Genomic DNA, 17,893 nt, shown 5'->3' on the forward strand with positions numbered 1-17,893 from the left:
AATGCCGGTACTGTTGTGCAGGTCCTCTGACCCATCAGGTAAGAGGTCGCCTCTACCTGACCCAGCTCTTGTCTCTTCTGTCTTTTCCTTATACCTGCTGCCTCCTCTCTGGGGTACACTGAGAGATTGATGAGTGCCCTACACAGATATGATCCAGAAAAGGGAGTGAGAGAAAAGAGATAACCAAAGAACAAATAAACAAAGACTTTAGGAAGGTGGAGAAATCTCTCTGTGGTTCTAACCAAGGGAAGATGAAGACCACAGCAGTGGGTTGGGCACCTGGTGAAGGAAGATGAGAGCGCTCCTATCTGATGGACAGCTTAAATTTTCTCTATAAAGTGGAAGACGAAGTCATTTGTTGAGAATGAGCCACCCAGGGGCCTAAGCAGGTTTCAGGAGAGAGGACAAGGTATGTGAGTCACATGGGAAAGTAGGAAAATAGACACACTAAGAAGTTATAGTGGGATGGCTGGGCAGTTCTGGGAACCCATTTAAGGTATGGATGGGACCACACACTTTAAGGAAATCTCCTGATGGCCACACCTTCCCTACAAATCCCACAGCCCACTGAGGTGATCAAATCCCAACGGGAGTAAACTTGTCTTGGAGGAGCCTTCAAATGAGACAAAGCTTTGAGCAGACCTGTCCAGCTGGACTCTGAGACAGCACAGCCGCCCTCCCTCCCGGTTTCTCAGGCAGGGTTTATGAGTAAACCTTCTATGTGCTCCCTTCTCTTGGCATCATTTTCCCATCTCCTAGTTTTCCCTCAGATCTTGAAAATTTACATTTCATCAGCCTGGAAATCCAAACCCATTGTGAACAAGAAAGATAACACTCTAAAAATATCAGCTATTCATAACATTTCTCCTTTTGCAAATTACATTATCCATTCCCTTCCATGTGACCTCTGCCTAATGTGCAGTTTCCTATTTGTGCAAATGACTGGAGCAAGAGAAGAAAAACATAGCCCCAGCCAAGGGCAAGGACACTAATTCTTTTATGAGATATATTTACATATTAGAAATGAAGTACTGGCATCATGCTTTTAATTTCTTTTCTTTACAGCTGTCAGTTTTAGAGGTTCCTTAATTTCAGACAAGTATGAAAGAGGGCAATGCAGTAAAGAGGAAAAGAATTTGCTTGAGGCAAACCTGGGTTCAAATCTGGTTCCAAAACATGCAAATGACCTAACTTCCCTAAACTTCGGATTCCTCAGCTACAAAATAGGGATATTACATGTGTGGTGGTAATAGAGTTAATGAAGAAATAGAAGGAAACTTTCTGGAATGATATCTTTTATTATTATTGTTACTGTTAGGTAGTAAATGTGCTGGTAAATGTTGGGAATAATCTGAGGTTCTTCTAAAGCAGATCTATAAAAAAGTCTAAACTGACAAATTACTAAGCAATTGTTTCTACCTTAAAAGGAGAACTTGATGCAAATTATTTTGATGCTTCAGAGTCAGAAAAGCTCTAAAGCTAATTTAAAATGTGGTGATGTTTACATGAAACTTACATAAAATTGCTTTAATAAATTTCTCAGGTGTATCTTCATTGCGTGTGGTAACACTCACACACCTTACAGTTTAACTGACTGAATGACCGTATCTGAAACTGCTGGGATTTCCTATAGAAGTCTTTTTCTGAGCTGTGTGTAGAGCCCAAGGTTCATGCTGAAAAAGATCATTCCCACCTGCAGGCTGGATCACAGCTACTGATGTGTGAGGTGGTTGGGAGGGCCTTGGTTTAACACAGTGGAAAGTAGGGTAGGACTGGTAGTGGGGGAAACACAGTATGTATGCTGTTTTCTGTCTTCTAGCCCTAGCTTGTAGTTTCCTGCATATCTTCTCCAGCTACCTCTAAGCTTCCCTGAAGGATCTTTAAGACTCAGATGAAACCCTTCTCCTCTGTGAAAACTTTATTAGTGATCCGTCCTCTCCCACACTCTCTGGGTAAAGTTGATCCCTTTCTCTATCCGCCTCCTTCACAGCATGACTCAGACAGAAGGCATTTTTATACACCTGCCCATTCCAGTTTCATAACTGTGACCTCAGGGGTAAGGACTGCGTTTCAATCAGATTGACGCTTGGCACACAGTAGGTGTCTTTAAGTGTTTGTTGAATGGCTCCAAGTTCACTATGACTTACTCGGTCCTCCTATGTAATATTGTGAAATGGGCAGGGCTGCTCTGTACCTCCTGAGAACCCAGTGTTTATGTTGGACTCAAGGAATTTGTTTTTATGTTTGTAAATGAGGGCTAAGCACAATCTGTGCCCACCCTAGGGAGTTCTGAGCCAAACATTCACTGATCTTGGCATCTGTCCCCAGCCTGAAATCTTACATGCCTTTTTCTCTGGGTGATTGATTAAAATGAAGCTCATTGTTCTTGTATGTTCACCAGTCAAAAGTGTTTGTCACTGTACTCAACTTCTAGTAATGTGACGAGCTGTTTAGTAAAAATGTGTTGTTGGATAGGCAGGTATATTAGATTTAATATTTTCCACATAGTAAACAGTATTTGAAAGTGACTACAATCCTTTCTAACGGACAGACCTCTCTTGGGATCAGCAATGTTTCTAAGTCATCCCCACTGCTACAGCTGCCCTGACAAGCCCAGTCCAAAAGACCCGAGCTAGAAGATCTTCCTTACTTCCTGTTAGCCCCAGATTGCTGGGTTCACATAAGTTTCTTGGGGGATAATTCACTCCAGAATACTATTGGGCGGGTGATGCTTATTGTACAAATTTAATGTCACATAAAGTCTTTAAGCAATTTATCCTAGTTGTTTCAAAAGTATAGTAGATGGTGGGTCATACTTAAAACTGCACTGTGATGCATCGTATAATGGACCTTTTTATGAAACTAACCCAGTGTACGTCCACACCCCAGCTGTGCAGATTCCTCAGCTAAGGGTTCTGTGTGCACCTTGTCTCCGACCCCAGTCTACCCTTGTCTGCATGTTCATGTGGTCACCAGGTTCTTCCAGAAAGAGCTCTTCAATCCACCCTCTGCTCTGTAGTTACCCTGAATTTCTTTTGTTCTTCTATTGCGAAGTTAAGATCCTAAGCTGTGCTATACACTAGCTGTGTAAGCTGGGGAAGTGACCATTTCTCTGGGCTACAGTTTCCCTGTCTATAAAATAGGGATATTAGTAGTGTACATAACCTCATGCAATTATTGTAAAGAAATGAGATTCTTAACATAAAGAAATTGGTAAAGCACTTGGCAAACAGTAAGTGCGCAATAAATAATAATTATCACTACCACCACCACCATTGTCATCATCATCATTGTCACTCTTTGAATACTCCATTCCTTCTTGCCTCAGAGTCCAGAGTGCTGTTAACCTCCTGCTCACCTATTTAATTATAAAACCTTTAGATTTCACTTAAAAAATAAGTTCCAAGAGGGAATCATTGTCTGAGCCTCCTCTTCCCTGAGCCTACACTCTAATTGGGTTAGATGCTTATTTTCTTGTGTGTTGCTCCTTTAGCCACCTGTACTTCCTTACAATAACACACATCCCTCTGTCAAATAACAGGCTGTTTCCTGTCTGTCTTTCCCACTAGACTGAAGCTCCTTGAGTGCATTCTATTCCCCACTGTTGGTGATTGTCAAAAGAATAAGGAGTGAAAGACTACAGGCATACAGGTCTTCCTTTGAGTGTGTGGAACTGCTTTGAACTTTGTTCTGTTACAGTCTTTAACTTTAAACATCACTCTCTACATGTATGATTCGTTAGGTCTGCAGGTCCACAGGCCCTTGATGAGTGAAGAGCAGTTTATTATGCAATGACCGACAAGAGCAAGGCTAAGAATTCTCTGCAATCATGCTGGGCAGAACCATCCCTTACTTGTGAGCCAGTCAAAGGCTATTTGGTCTTCCTATCACATACTCACCCCGGGCCCTTCTTGCTTAGTTACTGAGCCCTTGGGAAATGGGGAATCGTTTTAACACAAAGTTGAATACAACAAACTAGACAGCAATGTCTATTAAATTATAACACATAGATTATCTTTAAGAGTATAAATAGGGTAGTTAGAATTAGAATTGACTGTATCTGTGGAGTTCATTTTCACTTGCAAATTGCCTTATTGTTAGCCACTTGGGAATCCATGAAAAGTTTCCAGTTTCATGACTTTAGATGGAAACCACATAACAGATTTTATAAATCCAGAGGGAGAAGCTGCTCTTTGTCCCAAGTCTCTTCTCTGTTTACTCCTCCCTCCCCTCTTCACACACATCCTTATATGGTTGTATCCCCAACAGGCGAGTCTGCCCATGTCACACATGGCTACTGGTGATCTCTCTGGTCAGCCCTCAGAGGAGATGCAGACACCTTTCTGAGAACCTCTCGCTTGACTGGCCTTGATTCTCATGCTGACCCTTCTCTCCTGACTCTAAATGCTTCAACAGGTACACCACCACTGATCCTCACTTGTTGCCACCCTAAATTCAGTGTTTCTGCCTGTTCTTCCCAACCTCGTACCCCAGTTTCTCCTACCAAGGAGAGCTCATGTTCTTGATGATCCCCACCATGTGGGATGGACGTGCTCAGGGGGCCTGTGCATTAGTTTTCCAGAGACCAAGCCTCACTCCACCATGACGAGAATTTTTTGGGAAGCGCAGGGACCTCAGCCTGCTCTGTAGGCTTAGACTTGGGAATGGGGCCTTGTTGGAGCCCTGTGGAGTGGGATTGGTGCACCCGAAGGGAGAGCTGTACTATGACTCTAGCTTTAGTTACTTTCACCTTTAATTTCCCTGTAGTGATGGGATAAGAGAAGGGGTGGAGAAAGAAGATGGATACTGCATAACAGTACTGAGGTGGCACGGAAAGAAAATCTGGACAAACTTCTTGACTAACCAGGCGTGAGGAAAACAGGCTGAGTCGGCTTGGGAGCTTGTCTGTATGCACAAGGGGCCCAGGATGCACATTCCTGCCAGGTTAAGTAAAACTTTTCTAGCAGCAATGGAAAATGAAGGACTAAAGCTGTCTCGAGGCAAGGAAGAATCAGGTATATGTTCCACCAAGTGAAGAAAGATGTAAGGGGAAAATTCTGAGAGATAGCAGCTGCAATCCAGATGTTTTCAATCAGGCAAATGCAAGAATTTGAAAAGTAAGTTATAAACTCTTTCAAGTACATAGAAACGGGCTGTCTTACTCTGGCTGAGGATGAAAAGACCCACAAAATACATAGATGCCAAGAAAAGTCAGGGTGAAACACACTGTTGGCTGCTGAGGTAACACTCATCTTCCTCCTACCTCACAGCAGCATGATTTTGTACAGGAATTTATGCTTGTTCACGGAGTCCACTGTGCTTCAAGGGAAGCTATCTTCATCCCACCTGTAAGGGATAACTTAGGCCCATAATGATTACCCAATTCCCAAAGCTGATGGTTGGTTTAGAAAGGGTGATTCCAATTTGCCAGTGAATAAGGAGGAGGATGGGGGAAACCTTCTGGGTTCATTCCTAAGGAAGAACTAGGGGAAGGATGGATGGCACCTGTCTTCCTCTACATATTGTCCATTCTGGATGGAATCCCTGGAACTAGCAGCCATTTGCCACAAGCCTGAAGAAGAGGTCCACATACAAAGTGCCAGAGGCAAGGACATTGTAGAGACTGAGCTGGAGTCCTGCAGTGCCACATCTGGAGGCGTCTGACCTCTGGGTTTATTATTTCAGCCCCTTTGAGTTAATGTTTTCTTATATCTGTAGTCCTAAAAATATCAACCAACAGGGATATACCTGTCTATTCTGGGCTCTTTTTAGATTGCGTGCAATGGCTTCAGCCATAGCATCTCCTGATCCAAGAGCTTTGCAAAGTTTGCCTGAAATCCTTGTGATTCTTAGAGTCCCATTCACTTCCCCTAGAACTTAGCTTTTCCTTTCTGTCACATTTTGGGGTTGAGGTTGGAAAGAAAGGGGATGAGCTGGGGAAACTTTCCCTAGATATTTTTAACATGAAGAGGAAAATTAGCAAACTTACTTTTCCAAAAGTGCGGGCAGTGCTGGGGTGACAGGTAGGTTGCCTTTCCCGTTGGGTGATTCTGACTGGATGGGAGACAGGAGATGGAATTGAGGATGAGTGTTAAGGGCAAAGCTAGGGTTGCTAGGCCTCTGAGCCCCTGGGGAAAGGGCTGCTGGTGCCTTTCCTCTGTCCTTCCCCTTCTGCACCCACTTTCCAATCTGCAGCCGAGCCAGGCATCATCCTTTCCCTCATGGCTTCCTTGTCCTCCTTTTCTCAGTGTCCCCTCCCTCTGAAGCATCTATGACTTGTTCCTTTGGCTTTACCTCTTTTTTGTGAGTGAAGAGCAGAGTTTACATTTTAAGTTTCTATTCTAGTGGAGAGCCACCCATGTTCTCAGTCCTGTTTCCTGACTGTGACTTCACACCAGTGGGCCTCCTACCCAAGGGGTGTCCTGTGTTCCCTGAGATGTGAACCATCAGAGCCCTGGCAAAGCTCTTAGGAGATGCCTGCCTTTACAGTATGCTCAGGGCAGCAGAATTTCTGCACAGTCAACTCCCTGGGGAACCCGCGGTGTATTGCTGTAGCAGGTATGGTTTAAACAGTCTTCTCAGTTCCGGCTGCACATTAGCAGAGATTTTAAAAAGTGCTGACTCACTGCAGTCCAGGGGTAGGGCCTGGCATAAAGCATTTTTGGTTGTAACATATATTCCTGTTCTAAATAAATATATACTATAATACCTCAGTTCATGAATTCTTCTGTTTGCAAGCAATTTGGTTCACAAACAAAATCGTTCAGCAAAGTTTTGCTTCCATTGGCAAATTCCACATCGGGTGACAAACACGACCATGGCCATCTTCCCCACACAAACACAAATGCAGCATCTTCCCCCAAATTGTAAAACAAATTAAGTTTGTAAACCGAGGCACCACTGTATTTGGAAGCCACATCTTACACATTTAGGTAGAGTACAGAAAGTAAATCCTTTGAAACACATCAACCAACCCTTCTAGTTCTTCTTAATTTTTTCCCTCTGATTTTCAGGAATCACTCCCAAATCTCTAAAAGCAATGATTTGGGAGTTAGTGATCTGGGAGTTTAGGATCGTCTCATAGACGACTGAATTGAGTAAGGTCGGAAGAGGTGAAAGGAATTTGAGAGCTATTGTGACTTGTTGGTGTGACAATAGAACTTGATTTACCAACCACTGGCATAGTTGTTTCTTACACAGTAGTGCTAGTTATGGACAAAGAATAGAGGAACCACTGGGGAAAGACTTCAAAGAGTTTTAGATAGAATTAACCAGGTACATAAAAGCTTGGGATGTGGGAAATATTTTCATGTAACCATAGAAACTGCCTTTGTTTAAAGAAATTGAAATGGATTTTTTTTTCTGATTACCTGTATTTCTTACTATAGAAATATAAAAAGGCACCAAAATTTACCTACCTTACCACTGCTCAGAGATAACTATGATTGTTTTACATAAATCTTTTTTTTTTTTTTTTTTTGGTTTTTTTCCGGTACCGGGAACCGAACTCACGACCTTGCACTTGCCAGGCAGGCACTTTGCCACTGAGCTAAATCCCCAGCCCCTACATAAATCTTTTTCAGAATTCTCTACGTCTACACAAAGAGAGAAAATTTTAAAAGTACTAAATAGAATTATCCTGCATGTACACTAGTTTTTATAGATATCTTAAATTGCTATCTATTCAGAATAAATTATGGGCAGTAATTCTATAGAAACTTTTTATATGGCATTCCTAATTTGTTTACCACTCACTTATTTATAGGCATTGGGTTATTGCCAGTGTTCCCCAGTTATAAATAATGTGCCATGAATCCAGCACTGCTGGGATTAAGAGCTCAGGCTTTGGGTTCAGATGGCCTGGGGTTCAAAGCTCAGCTCTACGACTCGCTTCATGTTACAACTTTTGACTTAATGAAGCCACTGCAGAGTGCAAAAGAATCACACACCTTGGAGAACTGTGGTTTAAGCGTGAGTTCCTATTGGTAAGGAATACCTTCTGAGCTGCCTGTACCTTGCTGAAGGGCACTCAGAGCTCTTCTCAGAGTGGTGGGATATATGCGCCTCCTCTCCATTGAGCTTTTTAGCTCAAATTCACCATCCAAATTCTGTGCTGGAAATTTCCTGTCCTTGTTCACCCTGACCCTACCCGCCCTGCCTACCATAGTAGTGAGTGTGAGGGAAAGGGGAGAACAGGGCCGGGAGCAAGGCATCCTCGTACTCACCAGGACTGGTAAGGACGGGATGGGTGACGAGCTGGGAGACTGGCCAGGCAGGTTCAGGGCATTAAACTTGGGAACCACAGCCACGCTGACCCTCCGCCGGGGCATGTTCTGTGGGAAGAGAAGTGACCAGACCACTTGCTTAGAGGCAGCGATAGTCTGAAGGTCCGGGAAAAGGTCTGTGGTTCCTAAAGCTATAGGACATTCACTGGAAAATTTGCTTTTGAGGTACTGGGAGCATTAAGGGCTGGTGTGGAGAGAGGAGACGGAAGTTGAACAAAATTTTCTATTGGTGGTGAATGAGGCTTCACCTTGTTCCTGTTTAAGATTATGAAATTCTGGAGGAACAGAATTGAAGTGGTTTGTCTCCAGATACAAGCCTAGATAGTTATAAAAACTCCCTGCAGCAAATTCAAGGTATGTACATCATTTCAGGCTCATTGAAGGAATGTAGAGTCCGGGAAACACATGAGCAAGAAAGGGGACACATCAGTGGCTAAGCCGGCAAGTGTGGAAATGAGCAGAGACTGTGCGGAGGATTTGTAGAACCTTTGGGCCCAAGGTGAATGCTTGGGTGCATGGAAACTTCTGTCATACTCCCTCTGGGAGCTCTAGTATTCCTTGAATGTACATACCTTTCCCATCGTGAGGGACATGGACCGTGCCGTGCGAGGGACCCCGTCTTCTACAGCAGGAGGAAACAGAGGAGAGAACGCATGTCAGTTTCATACTAAAAACAGGAAGGCAGAAACTACACCAAGCTATCTATGGGGCAGAACTGGCCTTCAGAAGATGGCCAAGCGTCCAGGCGTAGGTGTTGGGGACACCGAGTTTGGCACTCCAGCCTTTGAGATAATCATCTGCACAGCGGGGACCCTTGGACAAAACCTTTATCCTAACTCCACTGGGTACCATAAGAAGCCCTACTCTTGGACCTCTGGTCTTCATTTGCTACCACTACGCAGTGTCCAGCTATCAGTTTGGACAGGGTGTGGTAACTGCTCAGAGCATTACTAAGGCTTCAGAGTCATTGCAGGCTCATTCAAAGGAGGTGGAGTCAAGCTCGGAGCAAGGAAGGGGTGTGCTGGTAAGAATGAAAACTTGCTAACAGAAGTACTTTCGGTACATCACCTGTACAATGACTCAGAACAAAGGAAGCTCCCATCTTAGGATTTTCTTCCCTTAGTATGTACATTTAGTGATATAGTTTAGGTCAAATGTTTAGCATGACACCACATAATAGTACTACCAGGAAACCTCCAAGTACATGAAAAGAAATGTATTTACAAGGTCAAATCAGTTTGATTCAGTTGTCACGTAGCCTGTATATCTGTCTGTCCTTCAAAAATATCCATATATTTTAGGTGTGTCTCTTGAAGATCATGTAGGAGTTTTTTCTCCTTCCTTCCCTCTTTTTTCTGTCCTTCCTTCCATGTTGCTCAGGCTCATTTCAGACTTCTAGGGCTCAAGTGATCCTCCCACCTCAGCCTCCTCCGTGTTAAGATTACAGATGTGCTCCACAGTGCCCAGCCATATACATTTTTTTCTTAGTATAACTACCACAGTAGAGGTTCTCTGTGAAGACATGTTTACATTGCTTATATTTCTTGTGCTTGCTGATGTATTTGGATTTATTTACACTATCTTATTTTACATTTTCTGTTTATCTTTTTTAACTCACTGATCTTTTTCTAGTCCCTCTTCCACTAATTCTATTCTTTCATGAATTCCTTTCACTTTTGGACATATCATTTGACTTTAAAATTAGTCAAGTTCTCTATTTTTTTCCCTTTTTTTTTGTTTGTTTTTCGTTTTTCTGCCGGTACCAGGAATCGAACTCACGACCTTGCGCTTGCCAGGCAGGCACTTTGCCGCTGAGCTAAATCCCCAGCCCCTTCTATTTTTTTCCCTAATCAGTCTTATAACAATAACAACCCCCTCCAATCTTAATTATATTTTCTTTTTACTATTTTTGTTTTACCTTGTTTTATATTCCCAAAGAATTCATTATGATGGTTGCTTTCTACAGTGGATGCCTATTTAGACCTCCTCATGTGCTTACCCATGTCTCTGGTCATTGTTCTTTCTTGTATCCTTACTTTCTTTGGAGTTCAATTTAATTCTTCCTTAAATAATCTTCCAGTTGTCCTTGTTTGTTTGTTTGATTGCTTTTTCGAACAGGGTCTCATTATGTGGTCCACATGGGCCTTCAACTCATTATGTAGCCCAAACTACCCTCAAACTTGTGGCGATCCTCCTGCCTCAGCCTCCTGAGTGTTGAGGCATCTCTATGTCTGGCTCCCAGTTGTCTTTTTAAAAAGGACTTGTGAGAAGTACGCTTCCTCATTAGTTGTCTCAAAATGTTTTTACTTAGCCCTCAATCTTACAAATACTGTATGTTTAGGCTTTACTTGTAGGTGATAGTTTTCTCTTAGTTCTTTGAAAAGCTTAATCCATGGTGCTCTGGTGCCATTACTGCGATTGAGAATTGCCATCCCGTGGTAAATTACCATCTCTGTCTGGTTACTTTTAAGATCTTCCCTTTATCTTTGCTCTTCTGAAGTTCTTCTTTCGTGTGTTTTTGTTTCTTATGAGGCTTTGTGAATTCAGTGGTTTAGGTCTTTCTTTATTCCTGGAAAATCCTCAACTATTCTTTCTTTGAATATTTTCTGTCTTTAATTTTCTGTCTTTAATTTTCTGCAGTTATATCTAATAAATGGATGACAGACTTTTTCATTCCACATGCTATATCACATGTCTAATCATGCTCCTTGCAGTTTTTTAATCACTGTATCCCTGGCACCTGCATTTTGGGGAACCATCTCAAATCTATCTTCTGTTCAAATGGATTTTCTAGGATTCTGAAACAGTGGTGGTTGTCAGGTCAGGAGAAAGAAAGAGCAAACTGCAGAGCACTTCCTAAGGACCCCATCTCAGATGTGTGGTAGCTCACTCACCAAAGCCTGCCGCAGAGCGCAGCCTCTAGCCAAGGGGATGGAGAGACCTGCCCAGCGGGAGCAGATCTGGGCCACTGAGGAACTGCCTCATCTGCATAACTACTACACTACTGAGTTTCCTGTGCCTGTGACAGTATTCCTCATTTTGACAAGTTCTATTTTATTCTATTTTGATAACTGTATTCTTTTTACTTTCTTATTTTCTATCCATTCTTTTATGCCTCCAATAATTTTTAATGTATCTTTTAAAAAAAAAAATCAGATTTTGGGGCTGGGGATTTAGCTCAGCAGCACAGCGCCTGCCTGGCAAACATGAGGTCATGAGTTCGATTCCTGGTACCAGAAAAAAAAAAAACCAAAAACAAAACAATAACAACAAAAAATAAATAAAAATCAGATTTGGGGACATGCTTGTGACATGATCCTACTATTTAATAGATCTGATGATTGCTGTTCATGGTGGACTGTTTTGTGTATTGTATAATTTTATATCTCCAACAAGGCTTTATCTAAAGGGATCCTGTGTGTCGGGAGTGCAGGGTGTGTCTCTCCAGGGTGGCTGACCATGTCCTAAACGCACCATCCTGCTGTTCTTTCAGATTCTCTGCATATTGCACCATCCTGGTTGTCGTTTGGGGCACATACTCTTCCTATGAGGAAGGAGAAAGTATTTTTTTTCCTACTAGAGTGCAGGCCTACCACAGACAACTTCCTTGTTTCTCATCTGGTTGGTGATCGTACTTTGTCCAAATTCTATTTAAAGATACAGTCCTTGGAAGGTCCTAGCTTTCTGTGTGAATCTCAGTGTCACCTCCATCGCGAGTGTTCAAGGCCTTGTCTCGGGGGACACAGAATGCAAATGCTCAGCCCCAGATAGCTGAACCCGCAGATGACAGACTTTGTCTCCAAGGAAGCTGCAGGATCAGCTTGGTTTCAGTTCTCCTTTCCTTCCCTGCATCTAAGTATTTCGATTTCTTTTCTTGTGGATTCAGCTGTTCTTTTAAAGTGCTTGCTTTATTTTGTCCTACAAAAATTTCTAAGTATTTACGGCCAAAGTGGTTGCAAGTTCTCCAGTCAGCCAAAGTAGCAAAACCAGAAAATAATTCTTATATTGAAGAGTTCAAACAATTTGACAAAATACCAGTCTTACAAGGGGCCAAAGGTCATAATTAGAGAATTTGCAGAAGTAGAAATACATGTTTAATAAATATTTGGAAAGGCAAAGAAATAAAAATTAAAACTATGAGATAAAAAAACCTTTTGACTTTCAAACTCATAAAAAATTTTAAAAGAAAGAACAAGAATTATACCAGTAACTCAATGAATTCAGCATCATTGTAACCCATTCCATGAAAATACAAATAAATTGTCTGAAAATATTTTGCTTTAAGAGCCTTGTATTTTCTCCCTGAATGAGTACTTATATTTCTAGAAATCTACCTTAAAGAAGTAATCCAAAATGTAGATAATCAGCATACTACCTATTCAGAAAAAAAAGGTTTTTTTGTTTGTTTGTTTTTGTTTTAAGGAGGAAAGTTTTACTTAGCTCATAGTTTAGGGCCGGGGATATAGCTCAGTGGCACAAGTGCCTGCCTGGCAAGCACAAGGTCCTGAGTTTGATTCCTAGTAACCCCTGCCCAAAAAAACCTGGTAAGCTCACAATTTGTAAAACTTTCAGTCCATAATCTCCTGGCTCCAAGGCAGGGTGGCTTGGCAGAGGATAACAGTCGTGGCGGGCAGAAAGTAGCAAAGCAGCAACCAGGACAAAAAAGTTTCTTTAAAATGTGCATCTTCTTTTTTGAAATCAGGAATATTTTATTTCACTGTAGTCTTCCAAGTCTCCACATAGACAAAGACTGCCAGAAGTCAAGTGAAGGCTTAAAAAGCAAACATGATTAGGAAATGATCATAGCATATCCCATAGACCTACCTTCTGGGTTTTTACTGCCCTCTCTGCACCAGCCTACGTGGAGATACAGCTTGGGAAAAACAATTGAAGTGGAACCAAACATCCAAAAACCATTTATTCACCAGTCACGACTCAGATGTCACGTCCTTTCCTATTGTATGCATTTTCTTATCCTCCCGGAAGAACTGTGGGGCTCTGCACCACACTCCCACGCTTCCATCACAGCACGGGCTACACTGCCCTGACCTTCCACAGACTGGACGCTCCTTTGTGTTTGGGGCTGTGTGCCTTGAGACTCCATACTCCAGTATCATGTAGGGTGCACCAAAAATGTTCAATACCTTTCTGTAGAATGAACGAATGAGACTCACAGGTAACTGCTCATCCTATAAATCTTGGGAAAGGTGGTTCTCAGGAGGCCTTGAATCTTGCAGGGCAATAATGTGAAAATACACATACTAGAATTTCTTTGGTGACAACTTCGGGTCAAGTCCAATGCTGGCCAAGAGCAGTCCATTAGAAGCCCAGATGCCTGTGGTTGGGTCCTGCTGCTGAGATCCAAAGCAGACAACCTGGAGCATGAGCTCAGTGCCTTTGGACTCTTGGAAGTGTCACTGATATTCCCCAGGAAACTTGTGAAACCTCCTGTTTATAAAGGTTTCTCCATCTGTTATACTTTCTCTCTTCCTGCTCTTGGTAACACGGATGTTTGCATTCCACAGAGATTCTTGATGTCAAAAGGCCCATTTTCTCGGTGAGCCATTCCCAATGACAAGAGTCCAAACCCTGGCAGTGTCCAAGGAGAGATTCTGGCCCAAGGCTCCGGCGTCTCTCTCCTGGACTGAGCAGGAGCCTCCTTACTTGTCTTTCCCTACTTTGCCTTAGACACTCCTCTAACACACTGTGCACACTAAAGTCGGAGCACTCTTCTAAAAATAAAATCTGCTCGTGTCACGTGATATAAACTCACCCGTGACTCCCTTGCGCCTGGAGCACAAAGGCCTACATTAGTGTCACCTAGCAGGTAGACCTGGTCTACCAAGTCTCATCTTCAGCGACATCAGACTATTTCATCTTCTTCTCAGATTCAATCTCTAGGCCTTTGTCCATGCTGTTTCTTCCACTGGAGATAAGTCTCCCCCTCTTGGCTGTAGAACTTCTATTTCTACTGTAAACTAAGATGGCCAGGTACCATCTCTCTGCGAAGCCTTCCTTGACTCCTTCACGCAGAATCAAGCAGACTCTCCTTGGTGGTCCTAGAGCAACTTGCATAGAACTTAAACTACAGGTCTGCATTTATCTCTATAATATCTCTTTAGCCAGGCTCTCACTTCCCTTTCCCCAGAATTTACCCTCACCTGGGCTATTGCGATAGTTTCTCCATGGGGCTCTAGTTTGTTCTGGCAATGTAACTGATCCACTGCAGTTGGAGGGAACTTTCTTAAACCATATGTATGATCCTGCCGTTTCCTTGGTTGGATAGCTAATGCTTTCCAGAATGCAGCTCAGATTCCTTACCATGTGCTGCCTAAAGTGGGGTGGGAATTCGCAAACATAAAGATTTGTGGGGCCTGAGGTTCCTCTCACAAAGAAGGAGCTCTTGCAGGCTGTGGGCTTTGGGTCTGTGATCAGCCACTGGTTAACTGTGTTGGGGGTCAACAGGTCACCTGGGGGCTACTCGTAACTCCTGGTGCCAGAACCCAAGGCTCATTGGAACAGCTGCTGTGAGGGCCCTGTGGGTTGCACGGGGTAGAGGCAGTGAGATTACTCAACCCGAAACAGGTCCCAGGGCTGAGAGCCATTGGCGCCCTGCACAGCTGGATCAAGATGGAGGCCGAAGTCGACTTCCTTACCAGAGGGGCCGCAACTGCGGCTTGAATTCTGATTTGCAAGTTTCTTAAACTCCATGAGCTCTGCGTGGTCCTTCTCATATGTCCTCTTCAGATTCTCCACATACTGCATCATCACTTCTGTTGCTTTTGACATGCGCTTTTCCTGCAGGGAAAGAGAGCCTGAGTGTGTGTGTATATGTGTGTATACTGGGGGAGGGTAGCTGGAGTAAAAGGGCCATCACCACACACTGCTGTGAGCCAGGCTCCAGACTTCGAGAATGGAAGGGACAGAGGGACCCATCCAGCGTAACCCTGCTCACCATACTAGCTGAAGGTTGGACTCAGGCACCTGTGACCAAGTAGGAGCACAGCACAGCTGCACGCCGTGGGAGGTTGAGAGAAGGAGAGAATTTGCTGTGTTTGGTGAGAACGGCAGCCAAGGCTCTGTGGAAAAGGGATGGAGTTGTGGGTGCAGGATGTGGGCAGGATTTGGGCACATAGACATGGGCAGGAAGGACAAATGGAATCTAGGCTTGGGAACTCTGCGAGGCAGGACCTCACAAGCCTTGCATGTAGATGAATAATTATCCTCCAGACAGAAATCCTTTGGAGAGTGAAAGGATTCACTCAATGCCATTATATGTTAAGCTGGGACAACAGGCACTAATCAGGGCTGTCTGGAAAACCACGACAGAACTGTCATCCTACTCACATGGGAATCAGCAAGCAGTTGGGTTTGTTCAAGCAGAACGAGTGGGTTAGGATTGGGTTGTGAAAGATCTCAAATGTTAGATGAGGAATTCTGACTTACTCTGAAGAAAAAAGGGAGCCACTGTGTGTCTTAAATAATGCGGTGACATAGTCAGGCCATGACAGGAGATGGGACGGAAGAGAGTGCAACTGGTGGTAGCGGGGGCATCAGGGAAAGACAGGACTGGTGCCTGAACTGGCCCGGTGAAGTTGGAGAGGACAGTGAAGAAAGGTGAAGACAGAAGGAGGAGCACAGGAGGCAGGAAACACATTTGGAGGTTGTGCAGGTGAGGGTGGGGTTTTTTTGCTCATACCCTCTTGGGGCCCTGTAAGGGCCCAGCTCAAGTCCTGTCTGGCCTTACAGGGACTTTCCCATTGATTCCCTGGAAGAGGTCCTCACAGCCATATGGGGCTGAGACCAGCTGGGTAACTTCCTGGGCCACACTGCTGAGTCAGGAGCCCTTCCCCGGAAGGACACAGGATGGGTTGATCCAGGGTTCATCCTTTTATTTTACAGGCGATACTCAGGGATGTGCCCTAGGAATATTCTCCCATGCAACCAGCGCAGCAGGACCTGGGTCCATGATAACAGCAACACTAATAATGACAGCAATATGGAATTCATTTCTGTTCCATATGTACTCATAGAGTGAAGGTAACTCTACAATATTTTTGGTGCAACTAAGTTTTGACTGACTGACCACAGGAAGTCGGGTGTGGAAATTTCCATTTGTAGCATCACGCATCTACTCAAAAATGTGGAATATTTAGGATTTCAGGTTAGGGTTTCTCAGTCTATACCTTTCTGGGACTTTGCATCTTCATTTGGGAGAGAAAGATAATTACTTTATAAGATTACTGAGTAGATGAAGTGAAACAAAGCCATTTTTTAAAGCACATTTTGCCCAGTACTAGTTCCATGGGAGGTAAATAGATATTTTAGAAAGAGAGAGAGACACACATACAGAGAGAGAGAGAGAGAGAGAGAGAGAGAGAGAGAGAGAGAGAAAAGAATGAAAGAAAGAAAGAAAGAAAGAAAGAAAGAAAGAAAGAAAGAAAGAAATAAAAGGGCTCTCTAGCCAGATGCATTTGGAAAATACATAGGTGAAACTAAACAGGCTTCTTTTTTACAGCACTCTAAAGCCAGCATGTTTAGAAATGGCCAAGAAAGGAAGACAATACACAGAGCCCCCCGGACTTATGTGTTCACACAATGCCTTTGCAAAGAAGTGCCTCAGAGGGTTAGTGGGCCACCCAAAATACTCTGAACAATACCTCAACAACCCAAGTCTTCTGGCCCAGAGCCAGCTGTCACTGGGTGGTACAAGGAGTTGTCACTGTTCATGTCACTGTGCTAGTCAGGTGGGAGCAGAGTAGGTCAGCAAGGCTGAGGGTGGTGGGGCTCACCTGGCGGACGGCCCCAACCACCTCGGCCCGGCTGGAGAGGCGGGCGGCCAGGCGATGCAGGACCACGATGTCCTCCAGCAGCTTCTGGTAGGTCTCACGGTGCTCACAGTGGTTCCACAGCGACGCTGAAGACTGAGTAGCAAGAAAGAGCATCACCCAGGGTCCTCACATAGTGCTATTGACCCAGAGTCTGCGTCCCCCCAAATGCATGTACTGAGATCCTAACCCCTAAGGTGAGAGTTTGGGGAAGTGGAGACTCCATGGTGTGACAGGTCGTGAAGTGGGGCTCTGGGAATGGGATTATAAAAAGGGGCCCAGAGAGTTCTCTCTTTCTGCCACCTTGGGATGTAGAGAGAAGTTGGCAATCTGCAAGCCAGAAGAGGGCATTCACTAGAACCTGAGCATCCTGGCGCCCTCATCTTAGGCTTCCAGTCTTCAGAACTGTGAGAAATAAATGTTTGTTGCTTAAGCCACCCAGTCCATGACGCTTTCTTATGGCAGCCTGAGATGACTAAGACACCAACCAAGTCTGGACCAGGCTTTCACGAGACAAGCCCTAGACCTCATTGTGGCTGAGAGAAGAGGACTCTGCAGGGCCTAGGTCACAGCATCTTCTTGGAAATGGGGAGTCCAGTGGACACACTACACCTGGCCGGCCGGAATGCAGAAGTCACACGCAGCCACCTAGCCCCCTCCGAGAAGCTGCCAAGGGCTCAGAGGCTTCTCTCGGAGCCCTGGGGTGACAGCCTTCAGAATCTCTGCCGCAGCTCCTCCCAGCTCTCTGAGGAAAACTCTGTCAGGCTTGGCCCCCTTTCT

General features: G+C 44.1%; 1 protein-coding gene across 5 annotated transcripts in view; it reads right to left on the reverse strand.

Annotated features, from left to right (window-relative positions):
* Mrvi1 (murine retrovirus integration site 1 homolog) overlaps positions 1 to 17,893 on the reverse strand; it is a 112,422-nt gene that overhangs the window by 8,087 nt on the left and 86,442 nt on the right. For all 5 annotated transcript variants that reach the window (XM_013511909.1, XM_013511910.1, XM_013511908.1 and 2 more), the window contains 5 exons: positions 17,078 to 17,209; positions 14,942 to 15,083; positions 8,858 to 8,907; positions 8,226 to 8,333; positions 5,990 to 6,054 (listed from right to left, as the gene is read on the reverse strand). In XM_013511909.1, the coding sequence (XP_013367363.1) occupies positions 5,990 to 6,054; positions 8,226 to 8,333; positions 8,858 to 8,907; positions 14,942 to 15,083; positions 17,078 to 17,209 (497 nt within the window). The remainder of the gene's footprint in view (positions 1 to 5,989; positions 6,055 to 8,225; positions 8,334 to 8,857; positions 8,908 to 14,941; positions 15,084 to 17,077; positions 17,210 to 17,893) is intronic.

This window comes from Chinchilla lanigera, unplaced genomic scaffold (assembly GCF_000276665.1).
Source record: "Chinchilla lanigera isolate Chin_1 unplaced genomic scaffold, ChiLan1.0 scaffold00013, whole genome shotgun sequence".
NCBI lineage: Eukaryota > Metazoa > Chordata > Mammalia > Rodentia > Chinchillidae > Chinchilla > Chinchilla lanigera.